Consider the following 25721-nt stretch of genomic DNA (forward strand, 5'->3'; position numbering starts at 1 on the left):
TGCGAGTGTTGCGACACGGCAACGCAATTGGGTCAAAGTGTGCAGTCACGAAGGTGGCCGGCCGAGGTTTCAGCGACACTGCAGTAATCGTGCATTTAACCGTGCACTGGGACCTCCCGGAAAATAGTTTGCGGCTGAAGGGCTGTTCCAGAAACGATGCCACGAACAAAGGAATCACGTGCACGGCCGTTGCGCTCGTGTCGTGTGACCTGTCCTCCCTCCTCCAGCTCCATCTCGCTCTGCCTGCAGTCTGTTCCTCTTTCTGGGCCGCTACTGCACCCCGCGCGCTGCTCTGCATCGTTCGCTCTGCACCGCGGAGGAACACACGCGCGTGTCTCACCGGGACAGTTTACACAAAGCACGCTCACTCAACGATTGGCTGAATGAAGCGCGTTAACGTGTCAAACCGGAGCACCACAAAGGTGTCGCCGCTACAAAGCTATCTTGACTCCATCGCAAAACCTCTTGACTTAGCCACCACGCAACCAATGCGGACCTTTCACGCGTCTGCACCTCGCATCACGTCAAAATCATATCGATGCAAAGCAGGCGAAGACGTGCCGATTCGATCGGGAATTGCACCGTGAACTTCTTTGAACTGGAGGGGAGGGGAGTTATCGCCGTGTCGCATCGATTGTTTACATTCAACGATCGTTTACGAGTGCGAATGGCCTTAAAAAATGATGAACAACTTTCCTTAGACTCAGAGGCTTCAGCTTCACGCACCAAGCACCAACAATGATGGTAGTCAGGTTTTGGAGCGAAAGATCAGAAACTTTAGACCACGGAGGTTTGAAAGATAACTCCGAGATTGTAGAACGGTGAAACATGAAACTTACGGAAAATGGTTGGGGATCTCGAAGCTGAAGCTAGTAGATTGTTCGAGTTTTGCTGCGTTCGAGGAATTCCCTCCTATTCTATGGCAACAGAGGTTCTTTAGAGCGAGGAAGGAAGCGCTCGGTAGATGATAAATTGAAGTGGAAAACCAGTTCATGCAACTTAATGACTGCACCTTGGAACACCGTGTGACCGGGGAGATCAAACATTCTTATGCATTTCATTCCCCGCAACTGATACGAAGGCAATACCGGTGACCTCGTATAAATCTTCTCCACAATTTTTACCTATTGTTTTTACCCTTTGTTTGAAAATGATTAATACGCCAAGCTCGATAAAGCGGTGAGCTCTCTCGCGAAATGAATATTCCGAAAATAATACAAAAGTACTACATAATATTATATCGATCGACCTCTATTAATAAATTACAGTCGCATCGGTGTACGATGTATTTTGCATGAACCGGATTAATTGAGTATTAAAAAGGCTGTTATGCAACCGAAAACAATTTACACTGAATATTGAACAATCAAACAGCAACATGACTCGACCCGTTCAATTACAAAGACAGTACGAGACACTCAATTAGAGTGATACTAACAGCCAAGATCACTCTCTCAGGCTTCACCGACCGGAATACTAAAACGCTGCAGCAAACATGCGCCTCGAGCCCGACTCGGTTTCCACGTTACACGGAAAGAAACGTCAAGAATCTAGACCAGACACAGCTAAAAACACACGACACCGCTTAGCTCCAAGTTCCTGCCACCCATACACGGCCGGGCCAGTGTGCACGTGCACACTTAACCGCACCGAGTCCGGCGCTGGATGCACGTGTGTGCACCCCGTTCGCGTTTACACAAAGCACGCTAACGCGATCCAATGAATGAAACACGTAAACGTGCCAGATCGCGGAGCCGCAGAGGCGTGACGACCAACGCAACTGCCTTTGCGATCACTTTTGCGGCTGCGAAGAAAGCGAATGAGAGAATCCCGATCGGCATAGCGTCGGCCATTAATGAACACGTGGGGAGGGCAACCATAGCCAGCATCTTCCCAATCCAACTTCAAAATACCGCTAATTGTAAGTATGTACATATATACAAACGAAAAATTTCATCGACATCTTTATGGAGATTCGGTTGCCTGGAGGATTGAAAATCATTGAACACTTCGACGATCGGCAGACGTGCTTTTCTGCAAATGATCGCGATCATACTTATTCGAAAAGGTCGGTGAATTAATTGCTGCGCGTAATAGTCGCGCATCGAGAACAATTTATGATCTCTGTTACCCCCACCACGGGGGCTGAGCGGTGTACGCGTAGGGTATATTTCTCCATCGTGGAGGGTTCTTAATAACGTCGATTTGTAATGGTTACCCGTGACGGCCGGACCACGAGGACGACTTTGAAAAGTGTGCGAGCGGCCGGTGCTCCTCGATATCGACGGCCCGCTAATAATAAATTTTGAGAAACGGCCTCGAGCGGCCAGGTAAAGTTTCCTTCGAGAGCCTGTGCTCGCGAGCGAATCGCCGGGCCTCGCTCTGAGATACGGTTTCCATCGATTTTTCCTTCCCGTTAATTTATCTGAACGGCGCCCGATCCGCGGCCCGCAATTTCGCCCCGCGATCGACAGGCGCGGTTTTATCGCGCTGTTCGATGCGCGCGATTTCACGTCGATTGAACATTTTATAACAAATCGTTTCCTTAATGACGCGCGGTAACTCTTTCCGTTCGCGGCGGCGATTCGTTTGAATCGTGCCAGAAAGATATTCGCGTTGTATAACGTACGCGTTTTTATTAATGAAATTGACATTCGCGGATCCGTGAGTGTAGCTGCGACTAGTCTAAAACGCAAATGGAAGAATGCGTGGAAAAGAGGATTACGAAATCATTCCGGGAAAGAGTGACTACAAAAAGTTGTCTCTTGCGCGTCGTATGCAACCTTTGAAGTTATAAATGACGTAACTGTTGAATTGATAGGTTTTCCGCTGCACGAGATTGAATTAGATCGGTCCGAATCGCGAATAATTTATATCGACGAATACAGAGTTCATCGGAGACATTCCCACGGCGAACTTCCTATCCCGAGCATGATAAGGAAGTAAATAGCCTTCGGTAAAAATTGTCACACTTCGTTGCGGGCGACGTTCGCCAAAGAAAAAGTTCATTTGAATATTCCGGGCGCGATGGTTCCGCGGCGCAGGAAGTTTGAACGGGTATTTGAAAATTTGATGCATAAATTATGCGGGACATATCGGAGCGGATTTCATAAATATTAATACCGCGGGAGGAAATTCATCCGTCGTCACGGTTTTTCCCGCGAATATAAATATATTTCCGCGTACGTATTACGAGCGAGGCGTGCGTTAAGGGTGAGCCAGGTAAAAGGGAAACCTGTCCCTGGCGGAAAATTTCTACGGTCTCGAGAATCCTTAATGTAGTAAGTGGCTGCATTAAACGAGAATCCTGTCCACGATGAGAAAAATTCCGCTCCCGGGGAGGAGGTTCCGTTACAGATGGATTTCCTCGCATTGCCGCAGAACCAAGGACGCTATACAGGGTGTCTCAAAATTAGGTCCGGAGCCGAAAATGGGAGGTTCCTGAGATCATTTTAAGCGACATTTTCCTTTGAAAAAATGTCGTCCGCGGCTTCGTTAACGAGTTATTAACGAAAAACACGGACCAATCAGAGCGCGAGCTAGACGCGTGCAGCCCGGCTGAGCCCGGCGCGCCGGCAGCCGAGTGTCGGTGGCACGCCGCGATGTCGCAACGAACAAAAGTTTCTCGATGATGTGAATCCTCGCCAATTTCGATAAGCTTTGGATATGTTGTCAATACCATGATTCTGAACAACATTTCCCTTTACAGTTTCTGTCGATCGGCTTTAGTTTACGATATTATTATAAAAATTTGAAATTGTAAATCGATCGATGTACTATCTCTTCGCCAATCGCGATAAGCTTTGGATATGTTGCCAAGACCATGATTCTGAACAACATTTCCCTTTACGGTTTCTGTCGATCGCTTTAGTTTACGATATTATTGTAAAAATTTGTAATTGTAAATCGATCGATGTACTATTTCCTATCCGATTTCGATAAGCTTTGGATATGTTGTCAATACCATGATTCTGAACAACATTTCCCTTTACAGTTTCTGTCGACCGGCTTTAGTTTACGATATTATTATAAAAATTTGTAATTGTAAATCGATCGATGTACTATCTCTTCGCCAATCGAGATAAGCTTTGGATGTGTTGTCAAGACCATGATTCTGAACAACATTTCCCTTTACAGTTTCTGTCGATCGGCTTTAGTTTACGATATTATTGTAAAAATTTGTAATTGTAAATCGATCGATGTACATACTATCTCCTCGCCGATTTCGATGAGCTTTATTTCAAAGGAAAAAGATATTTAAAACATCGAATTTATAACATATTTCAAAGTCATCGAAATCGGTGAGGAGTCACATCATCGGTAACTTTACCCGAACGATAGAAGAAGCACAAACTTATTGAATTAAAAACTCACTTATTCAGCCGTAAATCCATTTGACTGCCACATACAACCACCACACTTTCACAAAATGTTGAACTCGTAGCACACTTTTATAACTCGTATCGATATCGAACGAAATTACTTACTCCGACGCGGAAAGAGATCGATGCTCTTCGCGATGCCGCGCGAAACTGTGCTCTCCCAGCGTACAATGTATTCGATGAAGGCGTCGTTTAAATCAAATGAAATCGTTCCCAAGGAGATATTGATTTTTCGAGAATCATATGATTCTGGAAAACACCGATTCTTGACGAACGAACGATGCCGTGGACGAGATATCTCGTGTATCCTTATTACACAGCATCGTTTCTTCGACATCGCGGAAACGAGATATCTCGTCGATTGTAGTTCCTGTGCGGCCGTGAAAAGGACTGATTAAAAATTTTATAAAAAAAAATTAAACCAGCTTCGAAAAAATTAGAAAGTATGAAATAATTTCCATTTAATTTATGTGAATACACACGAACTTAAATACAATACAATCTTTTCGGAGGCGTTAAACTTGCACAATTTCGAGAAAATTGTGGTTTTTCCACTACCACGCGCGGAAAAAATTTTTTCTGAACATGCTGTACCTCATTTCCCGTAGATTTTTTCACGCTGATTTCAAATCTGGTATCAAAATTTTCCTTCGACCTCAGGATATTGCAAAATTGATTTCTTGAAATTCTACATGTTTAATGAATTTTCTCAAGGTTAAAAAACGTTCGTACCATAATCTCCGTATTTTTCCCGTGTTCTGCAAAGTTTCAGCTTTAATTTTTAAAAAATTTCATCGCTCTACCTCATTTCTATCGAAAGTTCTTTGATTTTGTCTCCGATTTGGACGAAAGGTCCCACTGTACAGCGTTCAAGCCTCTTCGACGGACAACATGCAGCCGAATATTGCAAAACCATTGAATGATCACACCCTAGATTGATCTTTCATCTAGCGATTTTGACTATTAAAAAAACCTGTCTTTGCATTATCGAGAAATCAGATGACTAATCCCGGACCCTTGCAATCCTCGCGTACACGTATACGTGTCTAGCAGCGTGTGCACTCATACGTTTCCTACTGGACTAGACGACTCCCTTAAATTCTTCTACATGCTTTTACATATTAATGTATCTTCTCTTCCCACCCACTGATTTCCAAGTCCACCATATTCCAATGAATTCATAATCAGCAACATCTGTCATTTGGAAAATTTTCAATTTTGCGCCGCCTCCGAAAAGATTGTATTGTATTTAAGTTCGTGTGTATTCACATAAATTAAATGGAAATTATTTCATACTTTCTAATTTTTTCGAAGCTGGTTTAATTTTTTTTTATAAAATTTTTAATCAGTCCTTTTCACGGCCGCACAGGAACTACAATCAACGAGATATCTCGTTTCCGCGATGTCGAAGAAACGATGCTGTGTAATAAGGATACACGAGATATCTCGTCCACGGCATCGTTCGTTCGTCAAGAATCGGTGTTTTCCAGAATCATATGATTCTCGAAAAATCAATATCTCCTTGGAAACGATTTCATTTGTTTTAAACGACGCCTTCATCGAATACATTGTACGCTGGGAGAGCACAGTTTCGCGCGGCATCGCGAAGAGCATCGAACTCTTTCCGCGTCGGAGTAAGTAATTTCGTTCGATATCGATACGAGTTATAAAAGTGTGCTACGAGTTCAACAATTATGTAAAAGTGTGGTGGTTGTATGTGGTAGTCAAATGGATTTACGGCTGAATAAGTGAGTTTTTGATTCAATAAGTTTGTGCTTCTTCTATCGTTCGGGTAAAGTTGCCGATGATGTGACTCCTCACCGATTTCGATGACTTTTAAATATGTTATAAATTCGATGTTTTAAATATCTTTTTCCTTTGAAATAAAGCTCATCGAAATCGGCGAGGAGATAGTATGTACATCGATCGATTTACAATTACAAATTTTTACAATAATATCGTAAACTAAAGCGATCGACAGAAACCGTAAAGGGAAATGTTGTTCAGAATCATGGTCTTGGCAACATATCCAAAGCTTATCGCGATTGGCGAAGAGATAGTACATCGATCGATTTACAATTTCAAATTTTTATAATAATATCGTAAACTAAAGCCGATCGACAGAAACTGTAAAGGGAAATGTTGTTCAGAATCATGGTATTGACAACATATCCAAAGCTTATCGAAATTGGCGAGGATTCACATCATCGAGAAACTTTTGTTCGTTGCGACATCGCGGCGTGCCACCGACACTCGGCTGCCGGCGCGCCGGGCTCAGCCGGGCTGCACGCGTCTAGCTCGCGCTCTGATTGGTCCGTGTTTTTCGTTAATAACTCGTTAACGAAGCCGCGGACGACATTTTTTCAAAGGAAAATGTCGCTTGAAATGATCTCAGGAACCTCCCATTTTCGGCTCCGGACCTAATTTTGAGACACCCTGTATACATATATTCCTTCGCTTTCGCGAGACGTTTGTTTAAATACCCTGAAAAAGCTTCCAGCCGTTAATCATCCCACAATTAAAATATGTACAGCAGAATATGTTACAAATTTGTATCGCTCAAGTTACACGGAAATCTCGCTCATAGCAAATTATATAGTACATCAAAGAAGTAATCATGTAGTGCAATCGTGTGTACTTTTTGACCTTGTGCTCAGCTTACAGTGAGTTTCTTCTTTGATGTACTACGATATACTTAAGTTTTTCTTATTATTTTCATGTTCAGAAGCGGAGGCTTCCATACAAGCTTGATAAAATGTCATCGAACACGAATTTTGAATTCATGGAGGGCTCGACGAGTTTCCTGCAAGAATATGAAGGGTGATGGATGCACCTGCATTCTGCCGGGGTCGCAAATGACAGAAAACCGGCTGAGCAAGGGGTTAAGAGTGGTAGCATGTATCGTGTAGATCGAACTCACCCTGTGAGGCGCCCGTAGAAGTCGATGCACCGCCGCGAGCTGGTTAATTAGCGGCAAGGTCGCGCTGAAGGTGTGCACAGGCGGCCTAGGTGGCTCCGGATAGGAGCTCGCATAGGCGAACGGATCGACGTCATTCAGATACTGCACACGGCACGTCAGAGACATCTCGCGGGCCCCTTGGTTCTCGGCCGTAACGGCCGATTGTCCGATAGCCCTTTTTCTTCGATCCAAAAAAGGTAACACACACACAGTTTCCCCTCCCCCTTGTTTTCGGTCTCTCGCGAGAGTCTCTCTCTCTCGCTCTCTCTCTCCTCTCCTGGTCGGAACCGCACGACCGCTTTACGCGAACGCACGAACCAGTTCGTCGTACCGCCGATTTATTTTCATTCGAGTCGCCCGGCTACAACGAGAAAACGAACCTTGCTCGCGAAGTCGTCCCTCTCTCGTTCTCTCGATCCTCGACTATCCTCTCTCTTTCTCGCTCTGTTTCTCTCTCTTTCGTTCGCGCAGGACCGCCGTTCCTTTTTCTCTGTCTCTCTTCCTCCTCACGTTCCATTCGCGTCTACCGGCTCGACGACGAAACAGAGGCTCACGTGAATACCTTGATCGCGGTGAACCGATATTCTTTCCACCCGGTCGTGCGCTTCGCTTTTCTTATTGTGAATGGGAGAGGACGCGCTCGCGCACGCCACAGCCGACCGGGTGGAAAGCTGCCGATTTATTTTCGTCGGCCGAACAGAGAAGAAACCGTCAGTTGTCCGTCCCGCAGCTTCCAGGCTCGATTCCTCTGTGTGGCTAACCGAAATCACCGGTCACTTGTATACGGAATGTGTCTAACTAGCTCAATTGTAACCCGATAAACAAATCGGAAACATTTTTTTAACGGGACGAGTAGAGCAATCGCTGAACAGACATGAGAAAAAGAAATTGTATGAAATTATATCTCCTAAACGCATAGGGTTTTTAAAAAAAAATTTTTTTAAATATTGCATTGTCATCCAGCTCTGAGCTATGTTTAAAATTTCAAGTCTCTAGCTCATCGGGAAGTTAGTTTACAATCAATTGCAAAATTTGTACCGAACAAACAGACACAGACAAGAAAGCAAGCTAATAAAAACAGTAAAATAGATGGTAAAATAGAAGAAAGTTGTAGAGGATCATCCTTGTAATGCAGCCTTTTACAGAAGTGCATCGGTGCAGTACATATGTACTGCGAACATCTGAACATTTACTATACATGCCGGAAAAAAGGTAAATGTTTGAAAAGTTATCGAGTTTACATCAAGACTAGCATAATATAAAATTGTCCAAATAACGCAGACATCAAGCAGATTTGTAACTTTTCGTTTATACAACATATTCGCCAAATCCTATCCGCTCAATCTCGTTTCTGATTAAATTAAACTGAAATTTGGATCAGGTGGCTCGATTTTTTCAAATATTTGCCACGTTTCGAATTTGCAAGTCGGAAGTGGGTTAATGAATATTGAAACGCTGGAAGTTATTGACATAAGGATTTGGTGTGTTTACATTTGAACGCCGGTAATTCCGGTTAGCCCATTCGTGCTCTCTTTACTCCGATATTTGGACCGGGAAATTGTTTTTGAATCGCTATTTCCCCTCCGGGGATATCGTCATTGATTCTCTGCCGATTGAAATGCGAAACGTGAAACGTAAACGACGACTGAATATATCCTCACCGGAAGTGAGGATATATTTCCATTGATCACGCGTGAAAGTGACAATGTCGGAATGGTAGCAACCTTTGACTCTCGAGATCCTACGTCGTCCCAGCGAATAAGAAACCGTGTCGTTTTCAACCGGTCGATGACCTTTAGATTTTCCTTTCACTCGTTTGTCGGCTTGACGGCCGAAAGTCGACGGTTTGGTGGGGGTAATTTTCACTATACGTGTACCTTCAAGGTCACTAACACCTGGGAATATCTGGTGTCCAGCTGGTTTGACCGGCCATATCACGAACGAGTATTTCACCCTTTACGTCTTGAATTATCTCATCCTTACCTTTTACTATCTTTATTTTACGGGTTTCAAGGCTCCCCAAACGACTCTAGTTCTAGTATGCTAAACAGAAATATTTTCTACTATCTCTCTCTCTCTCTCTACGATAGAGCTGCATGCAATGCTACTTTCAATTAGATGTTTAAAAACGTTTTATTTGCAGCAATACTCGTCGGAAATTACTTTGTAGTCTGTTAAAAACCAATCATAAATTATTGAAGATTTTTTAATAAATTGTTCTTTTAAAATTATTGTTTAAAACAAAATGATAAACTTCCCTCAAATATAACACACTCGTTAAAAGACTTGTTAATGCACTTCTGATAGCAAAACTGCTAATAAAAATTTTAAGATAAGCAAAAAAAACGGTTGAGGAAATTGTTGATTGTAATAACGGCAAGTCTGTCGATAAAGTAGGTGCAAACAATTATCATCTGAACAGATAGTTGTAGTGACACCTGTTGTGTACTACTGCGTGTTGTGTATACTCTGAACAATGTATCTAATACAGTCTCTGTACGACCGCACAACCAGAAGGTCTTATATACAAGTATCAGATTAAAGTGTTATATTAAAACCAGTCTATATATTCCTACTCTGCTCATACCCAGTAAAAGTAATACTGTTATTACAACAGATAAAATTCAACAGGTTATGGGCCCAGGTCCAAAGAAAAGTAAAAAAGGTAAAAACTAAAAACTAACCTAATACTAAGAGCTGTCGAAAAGTCTAAGCAAAATTAAAATCAAGTAAAAAAATAATAAAGAGCAGTAATAAGTAAAACTGTAGGAAAGTGAAAAAATTAATAAGGCTAACAAGTTAAACCATAAGTGTTCTGTTCGAAATTCAAATACACGTGGTCGTGAAACAAAAGTGAAAATGGCTGCCAGAAACGGTTATAATGAAGCAGATCATATAGAAAAACTGAAGGACGAAACCAACTTTCAGTTCTGGAAATTCCAAGTGACGATTCTGTTTAAGTCGCAAAACATACTCGATGTAGCGACTGGGAAAATTGTGCCAGCAAACGATTGGAACGAGCAAAAGAAGCTAGACTGGGAACTTAAGGATGCAAAAGCGCAAAAAGTTATCATACTTTCAAGTGAGAAAAAACCGCAAATGCATCTCCTGCATTGTAAAACCTCAATGGAAATGTTCAAGAAATTAACGGCCATATACGGAAAAGATACGGAACAAATGAAATGTACATTGCTGCAAGAATTCTTTAACTGTACTTTCGAAAAAGGAAGCGATATATCGACTCACGTGAGTACTCTTGAAAACTTAGCTCATCGATTAAATTCATTGGATCAAACAATAGACGATACAATGTTGATAACAAAAATATTAGCTACTCTTCCTGTTCAGTTCAAACATTTCGCAAGCGCGTGGGATTCGACGCCATTGGCCGAAAGGACCTTGACGAATTTAATAACAAGGTTACAGCTAGAAGAAAACAGAAACAAACAAAAGGACGATTCGCCCGACAATGTTGCCTTTAAAGCTTCTGTTAGAAGGTGTTTCAAATGCAATGGTTTTAACCATTTGGCTAAGTATTGCAGGTCAACAGAACGTAATCGCAACGAAAGAGGATATAAGGAGAAATCTTTCGAATCGGCGAGTGACCAATCATCACAAAGATGCGGAATCTGTAAGAAATCTAACCACTTAGAGAGAGACTGTTACTTTAGAAAGAATAAAAATGTATCAACTGCTAGACGTACTCAAGACAAGGTATGTTTCTACGTTAATAAAAACAATGACTGTGAAAATAAATGGGTAGTTGACTCAGGTGCATCGAACCACATGATTAACAACATTAATCTTCTAAGTGATGTAAAAACTGTAGAGTCCGAAATATCTACTGCAAAAAAGTCGGTAACAATGAAGGCCAAAGCAACAGGGCAAGTAATAACTGAAAATTGCACACTAAACAATGTAATACTGATTCCAGAACTCACGAAAAATTTATTGTCTGTAAATGCAATCACTCAAAACAATGGAAAGGTTGTGTTCACCAAGGACAAAGTAGAGATTTCAAAAAATAATACAACGGTACTTGAAGGATCTCGAGGACAGAATGGACTATATGCAATCGATTTCAATAAAACAAACAAAACTACAAGTTTGCTAACATTGCAAAACGAGACCTTACTATGGCACCGAAAACTTGGGCATTTGAGCGGAGCAAACATGAAGAAATTGGAAAAATTAAGTAAAGGTATGAACTCAATGTCTATATCTACTAATAACCTAGAAACATGTGACATATGCATGAGAGCGAAACAAACGCGAAAACCGTTTAATACGGAGAGAAACAGAGCCTCAAAACCATTGGAAATCATACATTCCGACGTGTGTGGACCGATAGAACCACCTACCTGGGACGGGATGAGATATTTTGTAACAATTCTCGATGACTTCACGCATTTCACAGCTGTATTTCCCATCAAAGGAAAATATGAGGTAACAGAAACAATTAAATACTATTTAAATCAATGTAAAACTAAATGGGGAAAACAAGTAACAAAGCTGCGGTGTGACAATGGTAGAGAATTTGCAAATAAAGATCTAGAACAATGGTGTAAAAACAATGGAACCGTATTAGATTTTACGATACCTTATTCTCCACAGCTAAACGGCAAAGCCGAAAGGTTGAACCGGACAATTATGGAAAAAGCAAGAGCTCTTTTGCTGGATTCCGGATTAAACAAAGAGATGTGGGGAGAAGCTGTAAGAACAGCAGTTTATTTGTTAAACAGAAGTCCTACCACCACGAGTGATAAAACGCCAGCGGAAAATTGGCATGGAACAATTCCTAACCTGGATAATTTACAAATCTTCGGATGTAACGCCTATGCAAAAAAACTTGGACGACTAAAAAAATTAGATGAAAGGAGTACTAAATATGTTATGGTTGGCTACTCCACTTGCGGATATCGCTTATGGGATGAACAAAATAGAAAAATAACACTAGCACGAGATGTAATCTTTAACAATGAGAATAAAGAAGAACAAGAAAACAATGAAAGTAAAATATCAAAGGTAATGATTAGAATAGAAGACAGTAAAACAGACGAACATCAAACAGAGAATACAGAAGAAAATCAAGAAGAAGAAAACTCGGAAGAGACAGACAGATCAGAAAACTCTGAAGAGACAGGCAGATTAGAAAACTCGGAAGAAAACGAAACATCTGTAAATGAGGATGAAGATATACAAAATACTGATCAAGATCGACAAGAAATGCCAAGAAGAAGTGAAAGACAAAGAAATCTACCAGAAAGACTTGGAGAGTACTATGTACATCTAACGTACAAGGAAGCAATCTATGGAGAAGATGCAGAAAAATGGAAAGCTGCAATCGAAGAGGAAAAGACATCCTTAAAAAAAAATAAAACATGGATTGAGGTAGATCCTAATCACATATCAGACAAAAAGATTTTGAGTGCAAGATGGATATTCAAAATAAAGGATGATGGAAGACACAGGGCACGTTTAGTAGTCAGAGGATGTGAACAACAAAAAGGAGTTGACTTCAACGAAACCTATAGTCCTGTGCTACATGCAAATCTTTTCAGACTGTTAATGGCCTTATCTGTTTTAGGAAATTACAAAATTCTGAAATTTGATATAAAAACTGCGTTCCTGTATGGACACTTAGATGAGGAAGTCTATATAAAGTTACCAGAAGGATTCGGAAACACAAACAAATGCTGTAAGTTGCAAAAAGCTTTGTACGGACTGAAACAAGCTCCAATAAATTGGAATCAACGTTTCAAATCATTTGTAAAACAAAACGGGCTAGATCCGATTCCTTCAGACCAATGTATTTTCAAATCAAAGGGAGGTCATTTGATATTGGCAATATACGTAGACGACGGAATAATACTAAGTAAAAATACTAAATATTTGAATCAAATTAAAGAAAAACTGTCAAAAGAATTTGAGGTAAAATTTTTTGGCTCTTTTGAAAATTTCTTAGGTGTTAATATAACTAGAAATAATACTTCGTTAATATTAGATCAAAGTAAATTTGTTGAAAAAGTATTAACAGAATATGGAATGGGAAATTCAAAGGCTGTTTCCACTCCTATAGTAAGTATTCATACGAATACTAATTTAAATGATGAAACATCAGATACTCGTTTTCCTTATAGAGAATTAGTTGGTAATTTACAATATTTAACGTCGAAAACTCGACCGGACATCGCGTTCGCTGTCAATTACGTAAGCAGATTCGTAGACAAACCAACAAACCTAGATATAAGTAATATAAAACGTATTCTCAGATATTTACAGGGAACTAAAAACATTGGTATTCAGTTTTCAAAACAAAACGCTCAACGAGAAAATGAATTAATTGGCTACAGCGATTCGGACTTTGCTGGTGACGTATCCACAAGAAAGAGTACTACTGGCTTTGTCATATTTTATGGAAATGGACCTATCAGCTGGTGCTCCCACAAACAATCCATAGTTGCACTGTCAACCACCGAATCCGAATACATCGCTGCTGCAGAATGTTGTAGAGAACTTACATACCTAAAAACTGTGTTAGAAACTTTAACTAATTCAAAGGTAAAGGCTACACTATTAATAGACAATCAGAGCGCTTTGAGCCTAATTAAAAACGGAATAATTCATAAAAGAAGCAAGCATATTGATGTACGATTTCAATTTATCAGCGAAAAATATAATGAAGGGACTATTGACATAGAATACTGTCCATCTGAAAAACAGTTAGCTGATCTACTAACTAAACCCTTAAGCAATGTAAAATTTAAAGAATTTAAGAATAGTTTACAATATACTATGTAGAAACAAGCATTAATTAACAGCGCTCATGAATCAATGATGTGTATTACTCAGTTTGGTTTATTGTTCTTGTGACTACATATGTTAAAAGCTATAGACAAGGCAATTCAGTAATATTTTTTGGTTTCTAAAAGAAATAATATTCAATCTATGTTGTAATTATAGAAATAAAAAATTAATAAATCTCTTAGACAAACTTACCGTTAAGAGGAAGTGTTGATTGTAATAACGGCAAGTCTGTCGATAAAGTAGGTGCAAACAATTATCATCTGAACAGATAGTTGTAGTGACACCTGTTGTGTACTACTGCGTGTTGTGTATACTCTGAACAATGTATCTAATACAGTCTCTGTACGACCGCACAACCAGAAGGTCTTATATACAAGTATCAGATTAAAGTGTTATATTAAAACCAGTCTATATATTCCTACTCTGCTCATACCCAGTAAAAGTAATACTGTTATTACAACAGATAAAATTCAACAGAAATTCAATTCATGGAAGACCTGGTTCAATTTTCTGTAATATAGCATTCAGGAGATTTCGTGTAAGGACACAGTTGAATCAATTTTGAAAACCGCGAAACAAGATAAATAACATAAAATTAACATTCAACATCGACAGCCGTTTGAATGTATGAACTCACTTTCCCTTCGACTCGCCGCGTAAATTTTTCACCGAGATCAAGTTAGGTAACTGAAACGACCCATATAAATCCTGCACGCTATTCAATAATAAACATGCTGTAACTCTACTTGGATCGATGCTCTTTAATATTTTCGCGTTGAGATACTTGAGATACCCCATCAGGTGGTATTTTATCTCGCGCACGTAACAATGAATGCTTAATAAACGCCATTCATAGTATCAATTTGCAACGAATGAACGACACCTTGAACGGAAAATGGCCGCCGGCCACTTATCATGTATTACAAAATGAATTTGATATAGCGAACACGAGATTCTTTTCTTCCTACAGCCCTGCATCGGCAATAACGTTTATTTATTGTTGTGTGAACTGTATTTTCGCAAGCTATCATCGTGAAATATTGAATAATTTTGCATTCGAGGCTATTCTGATTCGTAACCTAATACTTTGACTGAAAACAATTCAACATTTTATAAACAAGACAAATTGAAAACGTATTTATAGATGCGGTTAAATAGAAACAAATTTAAAAATTGTTTTGAACTATAGAATGATAGAGAGTTAGTCTGTTGAAAAAATAGTTTCGACTTTCTGTCATAGTCAAATGCGTCCGTTATGTTAATATGAACATTATCCGAGCTAATTTTTGTTTCGGTATGTCCTAACTAGCAAAATAAAAATTGTCTGCATCGATTGCAAGATATTGAAACCAAATTGAATGTTATTGACGTCTTCAATTTTTTAAATTTTCTAGTCTAGTCCTATATATTCAAAATTGTTCATAAATGGCGGGCAAGTCTTTCACCGCCGAAGATTGAATCTTAACCTATTGACACAATCGAACATACTCGGCATTAGTCAGCGGATTTTATGCATTTATGACAAAAATCAGTAGGAGTAGTTTAAAACAGTAAAACATTAGAAAAATTCGTAAATATTGTTACATTATTTTGAACCTACTAAACATATCAAGAAAATAAATTTCTATATCACCGCAGCTTGTCGCAATTCGGGTAGACAATTCTTATTTCGCATAAAGATTCGTCGTCTACTCAGCATACAAAGAATTCACGGAAATGATTTCAAATAGTTAATGATTTCTCGAATTATTAAGTTGAATAATTACCACGATGCGAAATTAGGAGATCAAAATCGCGGAGGAACGAAACTGTGCCAAACTGTTGGCTCGATGACGTCACGAAGATGGAGGAAACGGTTCCAGTGGTTCTCACGTTCCGCTGAACCGAGTTTGCGGGAGTCGTGTTCGACGAATCTCGAAAAAGGGAAAAATGGTCGTTCGAGTAGAATGAATTTACGAAGTGTCAATTATACACGCATGCCAACTGGTCTCGTCATCCTCTTGTACTCGCATTGTTCTTAGCCGTTGCGCGGGCCTAGCTCTTCTGCGAACCGGCTCGATGAGGAGAAAAAGTGAGAAAGGCGAAGAATAGGGAACAGGAGGGAACGAGAGAGACGGCAGGTAAAGCGTCAGAAAGGGAAAGAGTGAGAGAAAGAGAAAGAGGGAAACCGAACGAAGGAAGAAGGGAAATGAGGGGGAGGGAGATAGAAGGGAAAACGAGTCTGCGCCATGCCACCAATGTGATCGTGGCTGTGTAGCCGACAAAAGATTCACGATTAAGATGCGATCCTAGCGCGAGATCGTGGCTAAGCGGATTTCCGAACTCGTACGAGAGCCGGTCCGGTCCAGTCCTTCGTGGACCGATGTTTTTCTTTCGAACTGTTTCGCTATTCCGCGCCGGTGCCAACTTTTCAGAATAACAACGAAATTTCACCGACCTCGCTGTCTCCTCTCTCGATTTTACTATGCAAATCGACTTTTCGATAGAAAACACGAATTCCATCGGCTCTCGTGCACGATGACACTCGTTCACGTTCGCCGGCTGAAGAAACAAACAATGGGAACGCGGTTCGCCGATCACTTTCTAGGTTATGAAAAGAGGCTTCTATCTATCGGTAGATCCATGGCCGGCGTGTTTACGTTATTCGCTCCGGGAATAGCAGGAGATCAAAGATTCGAGTCTCGAATATCGAAAACGGTTCCGCGAAAATCGAAACGCGACGGACGCTGACAGCCGGAATGCGGAATCTCTCATAGACCACGAGATGACGTTACAAAAAACATGGTGCCGAAGCTAATCGGCAATAAGAAAAAAAACGCAGGCAAAAGCGAACGTGAGCGAGAACCTGATGTGCGCAGACTAACCTAAACCAAAAAATGAATAACACGATTTGGCAGGAGCGGAGGACTGCCCAAACCAGTCGAATTATTCGGCGTTCCATATTACAAGTGATATCGCGTCCTCGTGGTGCATTTCGGACCAGAGACGTTACGCCTGCGTCAAAACACTTCGCTTAATGTCACTTTCGTCGAAGTCGTTTCACGTTTGCCGCGACCGGTCAAACGTCATTGTTTGATTCGAGCCTGTTCGATTTTATTGTTTGGACGAGCATCGCGAGAGCCGGTAACGCGACACGGAAACTATACATGTGTATAGGTAAACGATGGGTCCCGGTCGGAGTCTGCGCGACAAAAACTCACCTCGAATGAGCGCGAGCGACACGCGCGCTTCCCGCGCACGGAAACACGCGTCACCTTTGCCCACGACCGCACGCGACACTTGTTGACAGACACCCGTGCACCGAATGCCGTACGTCGGCGAAACAACGCGAAACCGCGAAACGGGACGAGAGAAAACGAGAGAAAAGAACGAACAAACACACAACCGACAACACAACGTGCCTTACCTCGCGAGCGGCCGCCGCGACACTGAACGCCGCGGACACCTGTCGCCACCGAGACGACAGTGGCGCCGCCACGTGGCCAACCCCCTCCCTATCCGGCCTCGTGTACAAAGAGCACCCCGCAACATCGAACATAAGATCAGGCAAACAGAAAAATATTTACCGCCTTGGTCCACTTTAACTATAGTCCAGGTATCCCCTTGTCCTAGCGAATGGATTTCACCCGACAACCTACGCAGTCGCAACCCACGTCACACGTTTATTATGTCTTCAAAGTCAGCTTCTCTAAAATTTACGAATCAGATGGGGATCTCTCAGACAATTTTTTTCAATAGCGACCGCCATTTTAGTGTGTGGCATCGATGATCACCCAGAACAATGTAATGTAATCACATTTTTGAAGTTGTTACTTACGGTTTTTGAGGTTCCCTCTTATTACAGCTCAAATGCTCGGGGAAGTACTTCCAGTTCACCGTACTAACTAAAAAGTAATAATTGAACCGCTTATTTGCTAAATCGATCAACTCCACAAAATAATCGTCAATTTAACGCTAAACCTACCTATTTTATGAGAAATGATTGTATAGATACAAGACTGTATACAAAATATGAGATTGCATATATATATATAACTGTAGATATATATACTGTAGATATATATATAACTATAGATATCAGACTGTATACAGGGTGCATCTGGGAATTGGCACAAGTTACTTCTCTTTTTTAAGTAAAAATAAAGAAAAATGATAGAGGAAAACATCATATGTCATAATAATCTATCATTTTTTTCTTTGTTTACTTTAAAAAGAGCAGTAACTTAGTCTCATTTTCCAGAATCACTTTGTACACAGTCTTATATCTCTGTATACAGTCTTATTTCTATGTACATATACAATAGTCTTATTTTTATGCAATGTTACATCTATACAGTCTTACATCTATAATCTATACAATCATTTCTCGATTTAGTGTTAAATTGACGTTTATTTTATGGAGTTGTTCGATTTTCCAAAGAAGCGGTTCAATTATTATTTTTTGTACCGTGAACTGGAAGTACCTCCTGGAAGTAATCCCTGAGTAGTTGAGTTGTAATAAGAGGGAACCTTAATACCAAATAAAGTCAATCGTCATTTTTATAAAGGAACATATACCAGTCGGTAGGTTTAGCGTTATGTAAATGTATAGAAGTTCATAATGGCGGATATTGCGCAATGCATTCTGGCGACATGGGAACGGGGCTTATTAAATTACTATTTTGACTACCGCGGTATCTCTCGTTCCGCGGCACGTAAGCAGTTGGTGCGTGTAGAATTTGTATAAACAGTGTTGTGATTGTTGTGGCACCTTCAGATAGAAGACAAGAATGAACCAAAAGGTAAGACGGATTGTTATGTGGTGTAGATTTCGATTATAAACAGCTTAAATTTCAGTTTCAAACCAAATTCAAGTTCATACGAATTATGCGTTTAGAGAGTATCGATGAGCATCCTGTATAGATACAAGAATATAATAATAATATAAATAGAATATTTTTCGCCACATTTTTTCTCATGGTAGAATACACGCTGTAATATAATAGTGTGAAGATAATACGCGAGCCCTTACAAACGCAAAGGGTTAAACAGATACGATAACTTGCAGTAAATCGTATCCGCGTGTTTGAGGTTATATTTCTTGTAACATTTTATTGTCATTTATTTTTCAGAAATTGTATTAACTCTTTTAAACCTGAGGTAATTATAGCTGGCCCTACTATTTGTCAAATGCTGATCATAGAATGATAAATATTTTATATTTATACTTGAGATTGTCGATACTTCCATATATAACGTTAGATTAACATAGTAACTGTCGTAATGATGACCTTGATAACATATTCAAAAACAATCAAACTCGAGGGGGTTTTTATAAATATTTGCACTAATTTCAATTTTCCATGCCAAATTCTTCACTTTTCTGAAAAATTGAAATTAGTGCAAATATTTATAAAAACGCAACTCCCTTCGTATTTTATAGTTTTTGAATAAGTTATCAAGGTCATCATTACAACAGTGACTGTGTTAATATAACGTAATATTGAAGTAACTACAATTTGAAGTATAAATATGAAATAGTTATCATTCGTGTATTCAAACGAATTCAGAAAAACCAGGAGTGAAAGCAATAAATTGCTATGATCAGCATTTCCCAAATAGGACCTGGTATAGTTATCTCAGGTTTAATAGAGTAAATATCGACTTGGTCTCGAGATAGTATCCAGGACCGCAAGTCGAGCATCCACGGTTGCTGCGAAAGTAATAACAGGAGTAAAAAAGGAGGAAGAACTGGGGAATTTTCTTTCCCGGCGAAGTTGCTCGTGCCCACACGGGTTGTCCAATATGTGGACGGACAAAAAGAGACACCGCAGAGGGACACTAAATTCCGCAAGAAAACGTCAAGCAGCCAGCGTGGCTTGGGAAGAATTAGAAAACAGGCTGGCCGCATTGTCTACGATGCCGTCCCGAGTAAACCGTGCAAACAAGGACGACCACTTCACTGGTGCTGGTTGTTTTGTGGCCAGCCAAAAACGGACAATATTGTCGTCAAACAAACTTCATTCGGCCGGTCGAAATGAGCCCCATCCACCAAGCCTCGGACTACCACCGCCGCCGCCGCCTGTCTCGTGTTTTTTTCCCCGATTTTCCCCAAGATAGCAAAGCTTTTTCGCCAGGCAACGGAAGCATCCGGCGCCGGTGGTTTCGCCGGCGCGTCGTTTTCAAGGGTAGAGGTTTCGAGGGCGTCGCATGGAGAACCCGTGAAGCCAAATGAAACGGCGGGGATGGTAATTGTGCGGTGAAAAAATAATCAGCTGGCGCAGCACGTAGAGCGTAACCGTAAGTGCGCCGGTGCTCATTGTTGTCCCGGTGCTGCGAGACCCCACGAGGGTGACGAGCTAACAAAAGGAGCTGCTGGACCTATAGAAACGTGATGGAAGGCACTATGCGCGGGAGGGTGCCACCGCAGCGATAAAATTCTATGCTCGCCAACGCGAAACTATAAGTGATTCTGCACAGTGGGCTGCAGGGGGACAAGGGGTTTGTTTTCTGTTAGCAAATCTCTATTTCATAAACAATATCAAAATTAACCAGTCCTCTTCTTGATCATTTCAGTGTGGTGAAAATCGAGTATACACAGCCTCCATTTGCTGGGGAGGGAGGACTTCTCGCTGTATCTCATCGATTGTTTACATACTTCGAAGGATCGCGACTCTGGAGCCACGCGTGCACGGGTGCGAATGGACCTGGCAATCCTGACATCCACCAGGTAAAGGTTAAAATAAATATCACACGTAGCTAGTAATGTTATGCAATTCCCCAAATTTTTAGGAGATTCATGGTTTCTATTTACGAGGTTTTTGTTTACGTAATTAAAAATTCGGTCCATCCCAAGGTAAGTGAAAGACGTAGCGAAGGCGTGGAGAATGTCTCTAGAAAAGCCCTCTGTTGGCAGCACTTTGCGTGCAAAACGGGAAAAAGGAATAGGGAGTCTGTCGCAAAGGAGGGTCTCTTGGGCACATCCCTTATGAGAAACAATAATGTCGCGCGCACTACCACTCGTAATGTCGTCTACCCTCCTCACGTCTTTGTTCGTCTAGCTCTTTTTTCGACTACGTGTCGTCCTATCCACTACCACCCACACACTTTTCCTTCAGCTACTGATCATGAAAAGAATCGCACGCAAATAATGAACGCGGAGAGTCGCGCAGCTGGAAAAAATACGCTCTTTGTCACGTGTTCCGCTTTCATCTGCTCATCCACCATGGGCTTTCGAGATCAAATGTTAAAGATCCGAGTGTGACGCATTATTGTTAATCTCACATTTTCTGAGAGAACGAAATTCAACGTGGGTTGTCAAAGGACAGAGGGAATAATGCGAATTGTACGCGATGGGTACGACGAAATGTAAAAAGATCGTTAAGCAAACTCACCGGAATGTAGCCATCGGGTTGAGGTCTTTCGTTGTCCCTGAAGAAAATGTTTGGATTATGATCGCGCATGGACCCGGTTTAGGATTCGCGTTTGCTTATCGATAGGAAACATACCGATGCCGTCGCTGGATCACCGGTGTCTGCGGAGTGCTGTCGTGAATGATTACTTGGGTGGCGTCGATCTCCTCGCATTCCGAGCTTTCGCCGGATGAGTCTGTTGCAACAATCAAACAAATAATATACAGCAAGTGATAAAAACCATGTTTGAGACAATTTACATGCCTGAGGCACTATAATAGACAGAAACATGAATGTTGTATAAAATTGTGTGCATTCCGCATTAATAACAACAAAGTTTACTTTTATGGCTGTGTAGTTTACTACAAGTAACAACAGGGGGAAGGTGGCAAATAAAATTGCCGGTTCCGAACTCGGGGAAACGCAAATTTGCGGCGAGACCGAGGTGCAAGCGATAAATTCTTGCGAGGGTTAGTTATGGCCGATGAGTTGCAGATGTTTCGGCAGTCGTTAGGGTTAATTTAATTCAAAGTTCATTGAAACGTGCGCGGCGATTACGCGCCACCCGCAGTTATGGTTCGTTGTTCCTGTGCGGCCGGTGACCCAAATTTCCTTTCATCGGGGTAGAATTGCAATCACCAAAATCTGTTCGTACGAACTGCGCCCTAATCCCGTCAGCTCCCCCTTTCAACAGTGTGTGTACCCACGATTCAACACCCATCCATCGAGCATACCGCAATTCCCAAAAGGAAGGATCCCATTGATTCTCTTCAAAGGGACACTGTCCTCTCGTTAACAGGGTCGGCTCGAAACTACTCCCGCGCGGACCCTATACCCGACCGTATTTGATTCAGCCGGTAATTCGACGAGCGCGCGATGTAACTACAAGCGTGCCTGCCCTCGCGCTCGCGCACGCCCGCGGTCACTTGCAAATCGCGTTAGATTCGTTCAGAACTCACCCTCCTCGATGCGTTCGCGTTCGCGTTTGCGGATAAGAGACAGGACCGGGCTGGGACACAGCGTGCCCGTATCGCCTAGCAGGTCATCGATGTTCGTGTGCTCGCCGATGAACAGCGGTAACGTAGAGGGTCGTTTCCTTGGCGACGATCTCCGTGGTGTCGGCTGTACATTGTCGTAAGGCGAGTCTCGACCGCCGTAATTGTCCGGCGGATCTGGCGGGTTCTCCACCTGGAAATCGCATACCACCACGTTCCAGCAAAAGAAATTTCACTAACAAGTGTAGTCGGGTGAGTTTTGGAATTGTCCTTCCAACGCTTCAACATAGAAAATGGGTAAAATAGAAGCTGCTCCTTAACATTACACAACTGGCGGCGCGATCAACTTGAAAATAAATCAGATAAAAAGGCTGCTAAAATCTGTCTTGCTCAGTCAGGTATAATTCGTGGCCTTTACTCTCGAGAATAGTTAAAGTGTTTTTACGCGCGATCGATAAGAATCGCCGAGGAAGCCCTTAATCTGATAGCTGAACGAAGGTTTGCGAATTCCTAATGGCCTCTTTAAAGCGACCGCTCAATTTTCCTTTATCATGAAGCGTAGACTGAATCCCGGCATCAACTTTGTTTTCGCACCGCGGCGAGCACGCGAGCTTAAAGATTGATCGCGCTAGGTATTATCGGGCAGGGGCATCGGTTCGTCAGTTAGGGGCCGTTAAATGAATAATGCACAGTATATGATCACATTACCCCTTCAGGACTGGCGCGATCCCCAAGTGGCTCGTCGGGCGGTGGAGGCGGAAACTCGATAGGGAATCTAGAGAGGCTTCTCTTCGTGTATATCTCGGGTTCAGGGTGAGCGCCAATATCGATTCTCTCGAACGACTCGGACGAGTCCGAAGTGCTATTAGAAGTTTCCACGGGGATCTTGACGACGCCTTCAGGGACGTTCGAGGAGCTGTCCATCCACCATGCTTTCTCGCCGGACTCGATATGCCTGATTTTATTTATGCTCCTTCCGTACGACTGGCTGGTGTCGACTTCGTCAGCGTGGCTCGAGACACGAGGACTACTCGAGGTTGTTGTTACAGGAATCACTTCGATCCCTTCGGGTACGTTCTCGGGATCGTCGCTCATCCACCAGGCTCGTTCTCCCGATTGCTGATGCCTGATACGATTTCTTCTCTCGCTCGATCGGGTACTGCAACGGGTTGATCCTCGTCTCGACACCGAAGACGAGGATTGCTTCTTCGGCTCCTCCGACGAGACGTTGTCGTTCGCATCCAACCACCACGCCCTTTCCCCCGATTCTTGCCTCCTCGAACTGGAGGATCTTCTTGGTTCTTCCGAGGGAACGCTGTCGTTCCCGTCTAGCCATCGAGCTCTGTCGCCAGAGCCGTGCCTCGAAACCATCGAGGAACATGGTTTCTGCGTCTCGTCCGACCGGGTGTTGTCGTTCGAATCGAACCACCAACCTTTCTCCCCCGAGTCCAGCCTTGAAGTCGCTGAAGAGTATTTCCTCGTGTCCTCCGACGCCATGCTGTCGTTCGAGTCTAGCCACCAGGCTCGTTCTTCCGAATCTTGCCTCCATACCCTGTATTTGAATTTACCTGGAACATACGGAGAAGTTTGTCAGAAAAGTTTCATTAACAAATGAGATAAAAATAAAGGAGCGAGTAAGTACTTACCATCGTCAGGTAGGGTACCACTGACGGTCGTTTCTTGACTAATATCGTCGTTACATACGCTTCTGGTTTCGACACCCTCAGGAACGTTGTCAGAGTTCGGATCCATCCACCAAGGCTGTTCCCCGGAATAGTCACGCTTGATCTTCTGTCGACTGTGCCTTCTATCGTCGCCTTTCTCCGCGCCGGTGAAGCTGCCGCTTTTTGAGAGGCTCTTCGGCAACGATCCCGCATTGTGTTCGGGCTTCCTGACGTCCGAGTTTTCTTCATTGGAGTCCAGCCAGCCACCTGATTTACCGGACTCCCCGGAGTCCTGCTGCTTATTCTTGAAAAGATTTGTCACCGGCGCGAGAGCCCTCATTAAGAACGATTTGGCCTCTTCCGTTTTTCCCGAGCGATCGCTCTTCGACCTTGGACTGGACGGTGGTCTGGGTGGTTTGTCTATGGTCAGGGACATTTCGTCTGCGGAGGACGCGACGACGCTTGTCCTGGACGAGCCGGCGCTGATCTTGCCTTTCTTCTCGCAGAATGGTGACTTGGACGTTCGTCTTCTTCGACGTCTCGATCCGGGTCTCATTTGCTTCTCGTCGTCGTCCTCGCTGCTCGACGAGTTCGACGAGTTCGACTCGCTATTGGTACTGGAACTCGAGCTCCCATCCTCTTTCTCTCTTCTCCCGGACGGCGATCTCGAGCCGCTCCTCAGTTTTTCGGGTCTCGAGGAACTGCTCGAGCCGCTCTTGCCTGACGACGTCTTCGACGCGCTCGATGGCATTCTCAGTCTGGACGTACTTGTCTTCAGGGAGCTCGAGGATTCCGACGGGACAGCCTGGTGAAGCGGTTCGGAGTTCGGTTCGGACTGCGAATCTTGAGAGCTGACGGACATGCTTCTCTGGCACTTCTTCTTCCTGCTCAGCTTTGACTGTGATGGGTCGCCGTTCTCCATATTCAGGGTCGACTTCCGGAAATCCTTGTTCACGTATTTCACCGGCACGAGGCACTTCGACGCGGTCGACGCTGTCACGTCAGCTTTCGGCACAGGTGGTTTGCCGCGAGCGTCCGGTGAACCGCCTTGTCTCAGATTCACTGAAGACGCGGCCGAACCGCCCGATGACTTGCCTGCTGATGGCGACGGTGTCGCCTTTATTTTTGAACCTTGACTCGTCATCGAACTGGCTGACGACGATTTCGATCTGCCAATTGGCACGTTTGCAGCGGATCCGTCTGACGAGTCCGCTCGCGTCATCTGACGCGGAAGATTCCTCGACGAGCTGCTCCGCGACTGTGATGTCGAGGATCGGCTTACAGGAGTCGCGCTGCGAACAATACATAAACAGTTTACCATTGGTAACAATCTTTCGCACAATTACCGCAATAATTTTACTCGATTTTACCATCAAGAAGAAAGCAAAGTGTGACAACTATACATATTTATTTTATAGCTACAGCTATTCAAACTTCTGTGTTAATAATAGTTGTATTTCAGGTTAAAATAACTTTCATCGCGAATCCGCCTCGGTACGACGAGGCAAGGGTTAATACGTTTC

At 42.6% G+C, this 25721-nt stretch overlaps 1 protein-coding gene across 8 annotated transcripts in view; it reads right to left on the reverse strand.

The window, feature by feature from the left end:
- Fhos (Formin homology 2 domain containing) overlaps positions 1-25721 on the reverse strand; it is a 304700-nt gene that overhangs the window by 249210 nt on the left and 29769 nt on the right. For 6 of the 8 annotated variants that reach the window (XR_013009741.1, XM_076431634.1, XM_076431633.1 and 3 more), the window contains exons 5-9: positions 24181-25490; positions 23243-24102; positions 22499-22727; positions 21636-21735; positions 21522-21558 (exon numbers count right to left, since the gene is read on the reverse strand). Coding sequence is in view for 6 of the 8 variants with exons in the window: in XM_076431634.1 (XP_076287749.1) it covers positions 21522-21558; positions 21636-21735; positions 22499-22727; positions 23243-24102; positions 24181-25490 (2536 nt within the window). In the remaining 2 variants the exon portion in view is untranslated. Of the gene's footprint in view, positions 1-7302; positions 7640-21521; positions 21559-21635; positions 21736-22498; positions 22728-23242; positions 24103-24180; positions 25491-25721 lie in introns of those variants that run through there. The other 2 variants (XR_013009743.1, XM_076431638.1) reach the window with 1 other exon arrangement.

This window comes from Lasioglossum baleicum, chromosome 10 (genome assembly GCF_051020765.1).
Source record: "Lasioglossum baleicum chromosome 10, iyLasBale1, whole genome shotgun sequence".
NCBI lineage: Eukaryota > Metazoa > Arthropoda > Insecta > Hymenoptera > Halictidae > Lasioglossum > Lasioglossum baleicum.